At 42.0% G+C, this 13456-nt stretch overlaps 1 protein-coding gene across 1 annotated transcript; it reads left to right on the top strand.

The window, feature by feature from the left end:
* The first annotated feature begins 330 nt into the window (after nucleotides 1–330).
* clcn4 (chloride channel, voltage-sensitive 4) lies at nucleotides 331–13223 on the top strand. Its single transcript, XM_039792591.1, has 12 exons — nucleotides 331–521; nucleotides 1625–1779; nucleotides 2664–2763; nucleotides 3375–3562; nucleotides 4107–4229; nucleotides 5603–5809; nucleotides 6552–6632; nucleotides 7133–7678; nucleotides 8374–8560; nucleotides 10569–10967; nucleotides 11583–11799; nucleotides 12116–13223. The coding sequence occupies exons 1-12, from the start codon at nucleotides 506–508 to the stop codon at nucleotides 12204–12206; spliced, it is 2310 nt and encodes a 769-aa protein (XP_039648525.1). The 5' UTR covers nucleotides 331–505; the 3' UTR covers nucleotides 12207–13223.
* Nucleotides 13224–13456: the final 233 nt, after the last annotated feature.

Genomic DNA, 13456 nt, shown 5'->3' with positions numbered 1-13456 from the left:
TTAACTTTAAGAGTGAGTTAGTGTATAAAATACATACATTCAAATTAAAGAAATTGGAGGAATAATCTGGAAATATATTTTGTGCATTTAAAAATGCTTATTTTTCATATTTTTGAAACATTTAAAAATGTAGTTTGACATATTTATACGTTTAAAAGATTAAAAATATTTATGTTTCACATATTTTATACAGTTAAGATGTCTCTACATATTTCCTTAACATTTAAAAAGATTTCTTTACGTATTTTTCATACTTTTAATAGCTTTTAAATTTGGTATTTTATTTTTTCCGGGTCATCTCTCCAATAGACGATCTTTGTGTCAGTGAGTCTGAACAGGTGCATTGTGGGAGGCAGACTCTGACGCCGTCCTGTTTATTTCTTGACATCTAAACGCTACTTTTCTCTCTATAACGAAGCTAAAATGCAGAACAAAGTCGACATTATATAAGGTATTAATTTAAGAGAAACATTTAACACCCGCAGTCGCGAGGACGGACTGTAACATGGAGGCCGGTGAAGGTAAAAGACGACTTTATCGAGCTACCTTAGCTAACGTTACAGGAGAGGATGCTAGTGCTAGCTTTAAATGCTAACACATTAAGCAAAGCCCTTATATTGATTTCAGAAAACTTGGAATACAAAATCAAATTGTCTTGATGCAAGTAATCAACTGGCGAAGTTTCATGGTGATACATATTAGTTAAAACATTTTCCTATTCAGCTGTAGTGTCTGCCCTTAATGTAACTAAATGTTTTCATTGTTATGCTTGTAATTAAATAAATGTCAGTTAGCACAAAGAAATAAGCGAGTTTGCTAATTAAAGACTGTTGGAAGTAGCAGCATATTTATCAACTTGTGCACCCTTGAAAGGTGAAATAGTGAGAGATGCCAGCCCAAAACTGTTCTCTTCATGCAATCATTGATTTCATATTCAAGAGTTGTGCATTGATAGCTGCATCTTTTGTTTATATGTCTTTGATATTTTATAGACCGATTAAGATAATATAGTTATGTATCTCGAGGGAATTTGCTGTGCAGCAGCAGTTGCGTTAAAAAGTGGGTAGAATGCAAATCCAAAAAATGTATAATGCCAAAATGAGCTAGCTCCAGGGCCAACAAGATTAGGTCATACTTAAAGGAGAAGTGTGTGTGTGTGTGTGTGTGTGTGTGTGTGTGTGTGTGTGTGTGTGTGTGTGTGTGTGTGTGTGTGTGTGTGTGTGTGTCTCTCCCTTGACATATAATACAATAAAATAAATCATTATATGGACCAGGTTACAGAGTTTGGATGAACAAATAGTAATAATAAAAATAGTATAGAGAGGGTAGATTTTAAGTTTGTCAGAATAATCAATAAAGACAGTAATTCAGCTGCAGTCCTTGGTTATTTATTCTTCATTTGTTCTGAAATTATCAGAATTATCAGAACAGTTTCTGCAAAATATATATTTTTTAAAACAATCATGCACTGTTTCATGTGTATCAAACTGAGGCTGCTGGGAAATGCAGTTTTCATGTGGAGAATCAAACATTAAGACTACTTCTTGTGTGAGATAGAGGCTGACTGTGGTCAGCCAGTCACTACTGGTGTTGAATAGTTTGACAGTCTGTTCCCCTCTGCCAGGTGTCAGCAGTGCCACGCCCACGGAGGAGATGAACGGAGCTGGAAACCTGATGGATTTCCTGGACGAGCCTTTTCCTGACGTGGGCACGTATGAAGACTTCCACACCATCGACTGGCTGAGAGAGAAATCCAGAGACACGGACCGACACCGCAAGGTTTGACCAGGTTTTCTATTAACACACATGTAACTATATATATATTTGTTGTTTCTTATTTGGCAGTTGTTTCCTAAGTAAGTCTCTGTACCTGACGAAATAGTTATTGTGTTTTAAACCTGACGAGAACATATAAAACACATAGCTTATTCCTGTTTAGACAGAGAAACACAAGCTGAAGTAAAGGCACGAGGAGCACAGTCTGGTATATCGGATGTACAGGCTGCTGGGATGTCAGGCCTTCTCCTTCCTCTCCGCTATCTATTTAGCAAGGACACCGTTGCTGCGTCCGGAGCTCAGCGCCACTCAAGTTGGTTGTGATTGGTTTAAAAAAAAATACAAACAAGCAGGAGCATTTATCCCATAGGTGCTTTAGCGAGACAAGACCACTAGGAGAATAACAAATGGGGGACAGGGGTAAAGAGATGAGTTGTTATCACAATGAAAACGTAGGCAGAAACACTGATACTGATTCGTAGGGTTCTTGTTGTTTCACCGTCTGCTCTGTGACGGAACAAATGCAGCCATGTTGCAGCGATGACCTGCCGACCAGAATACTACTAGTGCCAATCTTCCTTTGAAACACACGTATATCTCTGTGAACTGGATTTATTCAGCAGGTCCCAGTCAGGTCTATTCACTCAAGTGTTTAAAGTTGGAAGATCTGAGTAGAATGTGCTCGGCTCGCTGTTGAACAAAGCATTTCACGTTCGTCCAGTGGAGCTGCTGCTTCTGAAGAGTAGAAACTGCTTCAGTATGTTTGAACAGCCTCTGTCTTGTCCCTGAATTTGGCCTGTGATTCTTACATATTTTAATCATCCACTAGTCAGTGCAAACTCTGTGAGTGAATAACATGCATGTCTCCTTTTTGTTTTGTCTCCCAGATCACGAGTAAGAGTAAGGAGTCCTTCTGGGAGCTGATCAAGAGCCTGCTGGACGCCTGGTCAGGATGGGTGGTGATGCTGCTCATCGGACTCCTCTCAGGTCAGTCACAAGGGAAGACAGTACTCTTCACTACAGTATGACAGAGAAACCCTGTTAACTATTGATACTGATGGTTGTTTAGCTGTTTAGTTATAAGGGCTGCAACTAACGATTATGTTTTATTGTGCATTCATGGATTATTTTCTGGATGAATGGATGAGTTGTTTGGTCTCTAAAATATCAGAAAATTGTGAAAAATGTGGATCAGTGTTTCCAAAAAGCCCAAGATGACATCCTCAACTGTCTTGTTTTGTCCACAACTCAAAGATATTCAGTTTACTGTCACAGAGTAGAGAAGAAACTAGAACATATTCACATTTAACAAGCTGACATCAGACATCATTTTTAGGAGATGGAGTGAGATGGGGTGGTGGTACAAGAGAAGAATATGTTTAGATCTCGGTTGAAGTGAAATGAAAGGTCAAGTTTTCATGTTGTTGTTACTGTCATCAAGTTCATAGCACACATACATTTAGATGCTTTTCTATCGTCTCAGGTGAATGAACATGTATGTCCAGCCTAAAAACCTCTGCTGGAAGAGCGTGAAACATTCTTGTACCCAGACTACCATCACTCGTTGTAAGGCTTGAGACGTGTCCTGTTTTCTGCAGGGACGCTGGCCGGAGTGATCGACCTGGCGGTGGACTGGATGACAGATCTGAAGGAAGGTGTGTGTCTGTCGGCCTTCTGGTACAGCCACGAGCAGTGCTGCTGGACGTCCAACGAGACGACCTTCGACGACCGGGACAAGTGTCCTCAGTGGCAGAAGTGGGCCGAGCTGATGACGGGCCACGCTGAGGTAAGACCTGGCTCCCGCCAAAATAAAACATCATTGGAAAAGTCACTGAGTAGGAGCTTAACCCACAGCTGCACGATTATCCATCATTAATAATCATTCGGTTTCTGTCTTATCAGGGTCAGGTTGCAGCCAAGTCAATTTATTTTAAACATATTTTAAATCTTTAGGTGTAACAGACAAAATAATGGCAATCATCTAGTCTTGTAAATAATTGTTGAGACTCGAAAGTAGTCATAAAAAGATGAGTCTCAAGATGAGAGTTATAAGTGAGAAAAGATGGGGACAACCTGACAGTGCTTCCCAGTTTAGGAAATGTTTGATAACCAGTAGAAGCTGTCATTAATTGTGAATTATCATTTTATAATACAAAAAACATCTGCTATATTTTAATAAAAGCTGTTTTATTGAGGAATCATTTAGTTTAATCAGGAAATAATAAAAATACGATCTTCTGTGCACACTTTTGGCCCTAATCATGTGTCTAGAAGTTGTTCCGTTTAGCCTACTTTTACTGTTTATAATATAATGGCTTTTTGTCTCTCAGGGAGCGGGAGCGTACGTGTTGAACTACTTCCTGTACGTTCTGTGGGCTCTGCTGTTTTCCTTCCTGGCGGTGTCACTGGTGCGAGTGTTCGCTCCGTATGCCTGCGGGTCAGGAATCCCAGAGGTGAGACTGAGGTTTCCGTGATCCATGAGATTTCAATGTCCCAGACAAATGGGAGGAATTTCAGCCAAATATTATCTGTGTTTATTGAGATTAAAAACAATTGATCAAGGCACATGGATTTGTATTTGGATTTAAAAGCTACTATTGCTTATATTCCAATTAGAATAAGTCTTGTCAATAGACTCGCCTCCATAATAACGCTATTTTAAATATAAACAAATATTGCGCAGTGTTAATACGGCAAAAAAGTCACACCTACTGTAGGAGCCACATAGTGTACGTTGTTTATGGTCTCATTTATATTATTCATTGATTATTATAGTGTGCACTTATATTGTAGGTGGTGGGCATTTTCATTGCGGTTTGAGTGGAAGTGATAACCTATTTGTTTGCTTCACCTGTTGGTTTTTTGGGCCTTGACAGAGAGGGGGTGAGCCTGGGAGCGACACACTTTCTGTTGACCGCCACACTAACGTACTTATTTCGACTCACAAAGTTACTTTGCATTTGGTAACTGCAGTGCTAGTTGTTTTTTACGTGTGGAGGAAAAAATGCAATACTATTCTCAAGCGCGTGTGTTTATGCATCTCTCAGTGTTTAGTCCCTTTCAGCACTTTGTTGGACTGCTTACAGCCGCAACACCTACAAAGTATGGAAATAAAACGGGTTCTCTGTGTAAAGGCGGGTGGGTGGCTGACATCGCTGCAGACGCCTGACAAAAAAACAACCACACCTTATACATATTACTGTCATTTCTGTTTTTGGACAGTTAAAATATTCATAGTAGGGATGCTAATTTAGATTTCTTTTCTGACCATAAACCTACAAGCAGTCCCAGTTCACCTTCACTCCAGCTCTGTGGAGGTACAGTAGGTCTAGTAGTCGTCCTGGAGGCTCGGACATACTTTCAGCGTGCTGCGGACTTGTACTAGTGGCACAAACACGATGTTCCCTGAATTGTTGTGACACATGCAGCCACTTTCCAGCGTATGACTGAGCCTGACACCGCATCCTCCTGCGAGGTTGTCAGCTGTGTGTCTGCCTGGCATACTCTGTGTGTGGGATGGCCGATTTAACTCGCCAGTCCTCGATATCAATACAGCTACGTGTCACGTAGCTCTCCGCTGTGAGCAGAGCAGAGAGCCACGAACTGAGCAGAAAAAGAAAGCTTAAAACTCAGCTTGCTAGTGCAAAGTTTGCAGCATCAAGTTAACTACCAGTTAATAAATAGATTGTATTTTTCTTTTACCATGCAACACACAGTTTTATTTTTGTTTTAAACCTGTTTAACTTATCAAAGTTCTTAATCTCGATTAACAATTAATCGTCAACATCCCTTATTCACAGATACTAATATTTGTGTTTGTGTGCAGATCAAGACAATCCTGAGCGGCTTCATCATCCGGGGCTACCTGGGGAAATGGACCCTGCTGATCAAGACGGTCACCCTGGTTCTGGCGGTGTCGTCGGGTCTCAGCCTGGGGAAGGAGGGCCCTCTGGTCCACGTGGCCTGCTGCTGCGGAAACCTCTTCTGCAGCCTCTTCTCCAAGTACAGCAAGAACGAGGGCAAGCGCCGAGAGGTACGCCGCTGATAAAACACAGGAACACCAAGCAGAACTTTTGAGCTCATCACATTTCTGAAATACACACATTAGAGGTTTATTTGTCAGCACATCATCAAGTGTTTCATGCTCACATTTAGCAGAACAATACGCTTCAATGAACACTTAATAATATCCTTTTGATTATGAGTTTCCTTTTCTAAAACAACTGTATTAACAAAACCAACTCACAAAAATCAAACGTCACAGCTCAAACAAGACGTTGAATAAAATAAATAAGTTTCACAGAGACTTTATGTAGCATTCAAATATGCAATATTCCCTCTTTTTCAGATATTTTTGGCCTGAAAAAGTTTTAATTGGTATTAAGGACTCCTTTTAATGGGATAATGTAGATTTAAATCCAGAAATATAATCACATTTTATGTTTTAAAAGTTTTTATTGTGAGGCATCATTCCAAAGATAACTAAACATAGTTTTGTCATTCTTCTTTTCCACATTAACCAACATAATGTCAAAAAGACAAGAGCACACTTCAAATAAAAATAATTAAATAAAAAATACATACATGAATGAAAACAATAACAATTATAATATTTAATTGAAAAAACATAATAATATTAATAATAAAAACCACAATCATACTATAACTTGTAGAACATCACCTGCAAAATGTTCTTATAATCAGATTTTAAATGGCTGAACTAGATGTGTCACACCCAGACGTTGTGACTGTGTATCTGACCTCTGACCTCTCAGGTGTTATCGGCCGCAGCAGCAGCTGGCGTGTCGGTGGCCTTCGGTGCACCGATCGGAGGAGTTCTGTTCAGCCTGGAAGAGGTTTGTTAAAAATCACACGTTCTCCCGCTGCATTAATGTGTGTTGACGCCTAAACCTGCTGACCTGTGAGACAGCGCTGAAGTCATGTTTTTGTTTACTTTGCGGTCAGCCTGTTCATCACGGCCGGCTACTTTTGGGGAATATACCTCGATATAGGGCTGTTCGATTATGGGGAAACAAATCGTAATCACGTTTATTTTAGTCAGTATTGAAATCATGATTATTTAACACAATTACTCTTGGCTTTTGGAAAGCTGTTGCTTTTATTGAAGTTATAAAAGAGTGAAACTGTTAAACAAATCAACAGTGAAAACACCTTGAACTGTGAAATGTCCCTTTAATACTTCTCCTGTTTGAACCTTTTTTTTTTTCATTCAGAACACAAGACGGATTAATATTTGATTAATTGAGCAGCCCTACTTTGATACGTACAATACAGTTGTCTTTTGTTCATATGCTTTTCTCTAAAAACAATCAGCCGTCCTTCGTCTCTCCCTCAGGTCAGTTACTACTTCCCTCTGAAGACTCTGTGGCGTTCGTTCTTCGCCGCGCTGGTCGCCGCCTTCACGCTGCGCTCCATCAACCCGTTTGGCAACAGCCGCCTGGTGCTCTTCTACGTGGAGTACCACACGCCGTGGTACATGGCTGAGCTGGTGCCCTTCATCCTGCTGGGCGTGTTCGGAGGCCTCTGGGGGACCCTCTTCATCCGGGCCAACATCGCCTGGTGCCGTCGAAGGAAGACCACCCAGCTGGGGAAGTACCCGGTCCTGGAGGTCATCGCCGTGACGGGTATCACCGCAGTGCTGGCGTTTCCAAACCCGTATACCCGGCGCAGCACCAGCGAGCTCATCTCGGAGCTTTTCAACGACTGCGGCGCTCTGGAGTCGTCGCAGCTGTGTGATTACATCAACAACCCCAACATGAGTCGGCCGGTGGACGACATCCCGGACCGACCGGCAGGGCCCGGGGTCTACAACGCCCTCTGGCAGCTCGCCCTCGCGCTCGTCTTTAAAATCGTCATCACCATTTTCACCTTTGGCATGAAGGTCAGTAAGAGAAAGAGGATGGGGAATACATTTGGTTAAAAAACTTCTCCCCTTTTAAAGGCCTTTACAGACAGGTGGCGTGACAAATAAATTACACAAAAATTAGTTCAAATTGAGATTCCTTTTAGTGAAATACTAGTTGAGTGAGTTTATTTCCATCTGGTAAACAGTGTACCATACAATATGTCTGGGTCTATTACTGTTAAAGGTAAGAACGTTAAGAGTGTCTCTGGTAAACGCTGTCTTTGTCAAGTTTGAGGACTTCAAAAGTTTGCCGTCTGTACAATCCAAGTATTGGAGAGCATCTGTACAATCCAAGTATTGGAGAGCAGCCTCCTAGTTGTTGTATTAAGATTGTCATAAGTAAACAACACAATGTGATTGGTTGATGTTTTTTTTCGTGGTGCGAAAGCTCAGAAAAATCAACCTCATTCTGAACAAAATTACATTGCTTTATCGTAGCGTAATGTTCACATTCCGTGTGAAAATACAAAAACAATGTGTGAATAAATCACATGAAAAAATGTCCCCAGTGTGTAAAGGCTTTTAGGGTGCATTATTAATTAGAAAACTAATCTTTTTTTCTTTTCAGACTTCTGATAAGAGTTATTGCACACACTCTCTATGCTTCAACAAGATAATAATGTCACAAATAGTGTTTGGAGACCCAAAAAGAGCTTCTGTTTCCTGCCCAGATCCCGTCGGGTCTCTTCATTCCCAGCATGGCTGTTGGAGCTATCGCAGGACGGATCGTCGGGATCGCCGTAGAGCAGATGGCGTACCACCACCACGACTGGATCATCTTCAAGAACTGGTGCCGGCCCGGCGCGGACTGTGTCACACCGGGACTCTACGCCATGGTGGGAGCCGCCGCCTGTCTGGGTGAGCAGAAGCACTTCTGGAAACTGCATCTCTGTTCGTGGGTGAAGAATAGTGGGCACATCTGATGTCTTCAACTGAGTAAATCTAGACAGTCCCTCCAGAAAAATGCGATTATGCGATCGCATAATTCAATGCATAATCAGCCAAAGTCTGCATATTTATGCATTTTTTTCAAATATGCCGCACTTTCGCCGCATAAATTGCCGATTTCAGCGCAAAATATGCGGGGCTTTGCATGATTTCATAATCCCCGCATTTTCGTTGCAAAAAAGTCCCATAATATATCTTAGCAGAAAGTTGAAAAATGCGTTTACTTCACACAAGAGCAGCCATTTTCCCCTGTTGCCATGGGAACGTTATGAAGTGACGTGATTACGCGACTTGAACATCATCGAAAAGCACAGTGTGGAGGGGGGGAATCACTTTTTTTTCTCTTTTTCATCAAACCGCAGTTTTTGTAAGTTCCCGCAATTTCATCGCATAAAATAATAATGCATAAATATCCCGCATATTCCATCGCATTTTTTTATGAAACTTGCCGCATAATCAAGGATGTTTGCCCGCAACAATCACAAAAAAACTTTGCATTTTTCTGGAAGGACTGTCTAGAAATTCAAAGGGTTTAAAATCTAGATTTAAACTAGTGATGCACCGAAATGAAAATTCTTGGCCGAAACCGAAAACCGAAAAAAGAGGAAACCAAGACCAAAAACCGAAACCGAAACACCGAAAGAAATTAAGCCAATTATTAGTACCATTGCATTTATGGCTATGACTGTGTACTAACTTTACTAAAATCAAGGCATTGCAATTGTATAAATTAATATTAAAGTTTAATTAAAAAAATATCTAGCAGAAATATGGCTACAATCTGATAGTCACATACAGTATACAGTAGCCTAAGAACAGAATAGCTTACCTATTGTTGTTATTATTATTATTATTATTATTATTATTTGAGGCACTTTCTTGCAGGATTTCACTGAACATATCAGACAACGAGGGTGCATGCCCCTCATCTGGTGCAGAGAGACAAGTCTTTTTTTCTGTGCTCTGATCTCCTGCGCTGGGCGCTGCTCCGTCTCCACGCGGGTTCTCCGTCTCCATGGCGGCCTGGATCATTTCTCGTGCGCCCTGCTTTATTTCCGCATCCAAGTAATGGTCTTTATAACGCGGATCAAGTACAGTCGCGATGAAGTGCAGAGGATCCGAACAGATCTCACTGAAACGTGTGCTGACAGACTCTAAGAGCGTACTTTTCATTGTTTTCACTCCGTGGTCCGTCTCAACCTCGTTGCCTAGGAGACGCTTTGCAGGTGGAACGGATCGGGTACTGACACACGTGCAGGTCGCGTTTTCTGTTTGCGTCATCACAACATTTTCGGCCGTATTGTTTCGGTGATAAAGGTATTTCGGCCGAAAACCGAAAATGCCCTTTTGGGCCATTTTCGGCCGAAAATTTTCGGTGGCCGAATATTCGGTGCATCCCTAATTTAAACGTAGGGCTGCTCCCTCTTAGTCGATTAGTCGACTAATCGGTCGTTTTGGTCTTAGTCAACTTAGATTTCTTTAGTCGATTAGTCACATTTGATGCTTTTTTTCATTCTGAGTGACTTATTTCCAAGAAAACGTACGAGCACATCTCTGGTAAACACAAGAATTAAGGGTTGACATTTTACCTAATAGATATCACCGTGAAACCTACTTTGATTACTTTCATTAAGGCAGTTATTTGTTGTATTACACGTTTTCTGAAATGTGTTTTTAAATATGCAAAGGAGGCATCATCTTATTCAATATATGCATCCTTTTGCATGATTCGTTGTGGAGAAACTCAGATTTACAGATCTGTCGATTAAATCAACTAATCGATTAGTCGGTACAATTGAATGAGTGTTAGTCGACTAAGACTTTCTTCAATCGAACACAGCCCTATTTAAACGTATGAAGGACCAACTGTTCCAGCCTTGCATCCTGTAAAGAACCAGCTGTGATTGGGTCCTTTCAGGCGGGGTGACCAGGATGACCGTCTCCCTGGTGGTCATCATGTTTGAGCTCACGGGCGGTTTGGAGTACATCGTCCCCCTGATGGCCGCCGCCGTCACCAGCAAGTGGGTGGCGGACGCCTTCGGGAAGGAGGGCATCTACGAGTCTCACATCCAGCTCAACGGCTACCCCTACCTGGACGTCAGGGACGAGTTCACCCACCGCACGCTGGCCACCGACGTGATGCGGCCCCGCAGGAACGACCCGCCCCTGGCCGTCCTCACCCAGGACACCACCACGGTGGAGGACGTGGAGGCGCTGATCAAAGACACCGATTATAACGGCTTCCCCGTGGTCGTTTCCAGAGAGTCGGAGAGGCTCATCGGCTTCGTTCAGCGCCGCGATCTCACCCTGGCCATCAGTAAGTTGGTTAAACTAGTTCAGTTCTTTATTGAGGACACTTTTTATCATGACCACTGATGTTCTCTGGTGAGCCACGTAGGATGTTGTGTAGGTTAGGTTACTTTATAGGTACCTGTAGCTAAACTAGTTTTACAATCTAAGAGGCAGGACATCCTTAAAACTTTATAGACCACAACATAACATACAACACACAAAACATTAAAACATATAAAAACAGTGTTGGGCTGCCTCCTCTCTAATCACTCATTTTGGTCGACTAAGATTTCTTTCATTTTCTGTGCTATTTTTCATGCTGAATAACTTATTTTCTAAGAATCTTCTGAGCACATCTTTGTTTTTTTTTGTTTTTTTATCTATTTATTAGACAGTAACAGAAATAAATGCATAACAAAATGCCAACACAGTGACATTGTACATTTATCAGAACTGTCGAGGATAACACAAGAGAGTTACAAACTTATTTCCATTGTGGATTTAAAGTGGTGCTTTTTTGAGAAAGTCAATTTGAGAGCATTCGTACTGACTGTCTGTCATCAGGAAACAGGCCCAGATTAGTTTTCATTTTCCAACCAGGCCTGAAGATGAACAGACTTCTCCCCCTTTCTGTCTACAGAGACCGCCCGTCAGAAGCAGGACGGCGTGGTGAGCAGCTCGGTGGTCTACTTCACCGAGGACGCGCCGCTGCTGCCGGCCAGCAACCCGCAGCCACTGAAGCTGCGACGCATCCTGAACCTCAGCCCCTTCACCGTCACCGACCACACGCCCATGGAGACGGTGGTGGACATCTTCCGCAAGCTGGGCCTCCGCCAGTGTCTTGTCACCAGGAGCGGGTAAGAACAGGACTCACACTGGTGCAAAAGTACACAGATATGGAAACATTGCAAGTGTTTAATTTCAGCCTATTTATCATTTACTTTCTAATAATCTGCTGAAGGAGTTTTAGCAAAAAGTTTGAAGATATTGCAGCAGTTAAACCACAAATAAAAAGCTTTTCTAGTTGTAAAAAAGACAATTTCACTACAGCAAAGAATGGATGTTTTTTTTTAACCCATTCATAAAGGTATTTTATTTTCTTCTGCTGTTTTGTATATGAGTGTTGAGTGGAAAGCCGTGACGTGACCTCTGACCTTGTTTATTTCTGTTCAGGCGTCTCCTGGGCATCATCACCAAGAAGGACGTCCTGCGGCACATGGCTCAAATGATGAACCAGGATCCAGAGTCCATCATGTTCAATTAGCAAAAGAGAGAGAGAGGAGCTTTACTCCGCTGACGTTGTAAATAGGTGAAACCAGTGCGACACTACTGTAACTGCAACCTGTGAAGAATTCCTCCCACCTCATGACAGGCAAGTCCTAACCGTAGTAACCACATCATCGCTGCTCCACGTGTTTTCAATGTAACTGCGCTGGAATATTTAGCCAGAGGCAGAAAGCTTTTACTTCCGCTTAACAATTTCAACCGCTAAGAAGATCTATTGTTTGCAGACTGAAAAAAGAGAAGAGCTGATCTTTTTCTTCTTCTTATATAATCTGGAAACACAGGTACTGTCACACACGTTTAGCATGTTTAATGTTCAGAGTGCCAAACTCTGGGTCTTCAGTGTCAACAGTGTCAAGATCAACACTCCCACGGTCATTCATTTAATCAATTAATCAATGACGTGTGGGAGTGAGGCATTTAACTGTACTGCTTCAAGTTCAAGTAAAACGTTTAGAAAGCCAGGCTGAAGGGAAAACTGCGACGGAAAGAAGTATTTGCAACTTGGAAACAAAGTTGTGGTCAAGTGTAAGGATGTGTTCACAGGGTTGCTGCACAGACCTGAAAGGTCTGGCACGTAGTGGAAAATTAATTTGATACTCATAATCTTATGTAATCTTACAATGATGATCATGAAGTCTGAAAAAACTGTATGTATGAAATATCATCTCATTCAAAAAGGGTGTATTTGAAGATCCTCACATTTGAGTACCATCTACTGGAGCTTATACACTGACTATGGAGAAGCAGCTCATACAACCACACTTCAAAACATCTCAACTGTCCCTTTAAGTGATTAATCAATTCTTAAACTTGTTGCCCATCAATCAGCCAATTAAGGAATTGATTAATTCTTTCAGTTGCTGTGGTTGTAGCAACTCCAAGAACAAGTGATTGGTCAGAAGTTCTCTCTCTCTCTCTCTCTCTCTCTCCTTCCCTCTCTCTCCCTCTATCTTTATCTCTCCCTCTCTCTCCCTCTCTCTCTCTCTCCCCCTCTCTCTCTCTCTCTTCTCTTCTCTCTCCTCCTCCTCCTCTCTCTTCTCCCTCCTCCTCCCCTCCCTCTCTTCTCTCTCTCTCTCTCTCTCTTCTCTCTCTCTCTTCTCTCTCTCTCTGTCTCTCTCCTCTCTCTCTCTCCCTCTCTCTCTCTCTCCCCCTCTCTCTCTCTCTCTCTCTCTCTTCTCTCCTCTCTCTATCTCTCTCCTCTTTCTCTCTCTCTCTCTCTCTGTCTCT

This window comes from Perca fluviatilis, chromosome 24, assembly GCF_010015445.1.
Source record: "Perca fluviatilis chromosome 24, GENO_Pfluv_1.0, whole genome shotgun sequence".
Classification (NCBI taxonomy): Eukaryota; Metazoa; Chordata; class Actinopteri; order Perciformes; family Percidae; genus Perca; species Perca fluviatilis.
This window is presented reverse-complemented; position numbering and strand designations above follow the sequence as displayed.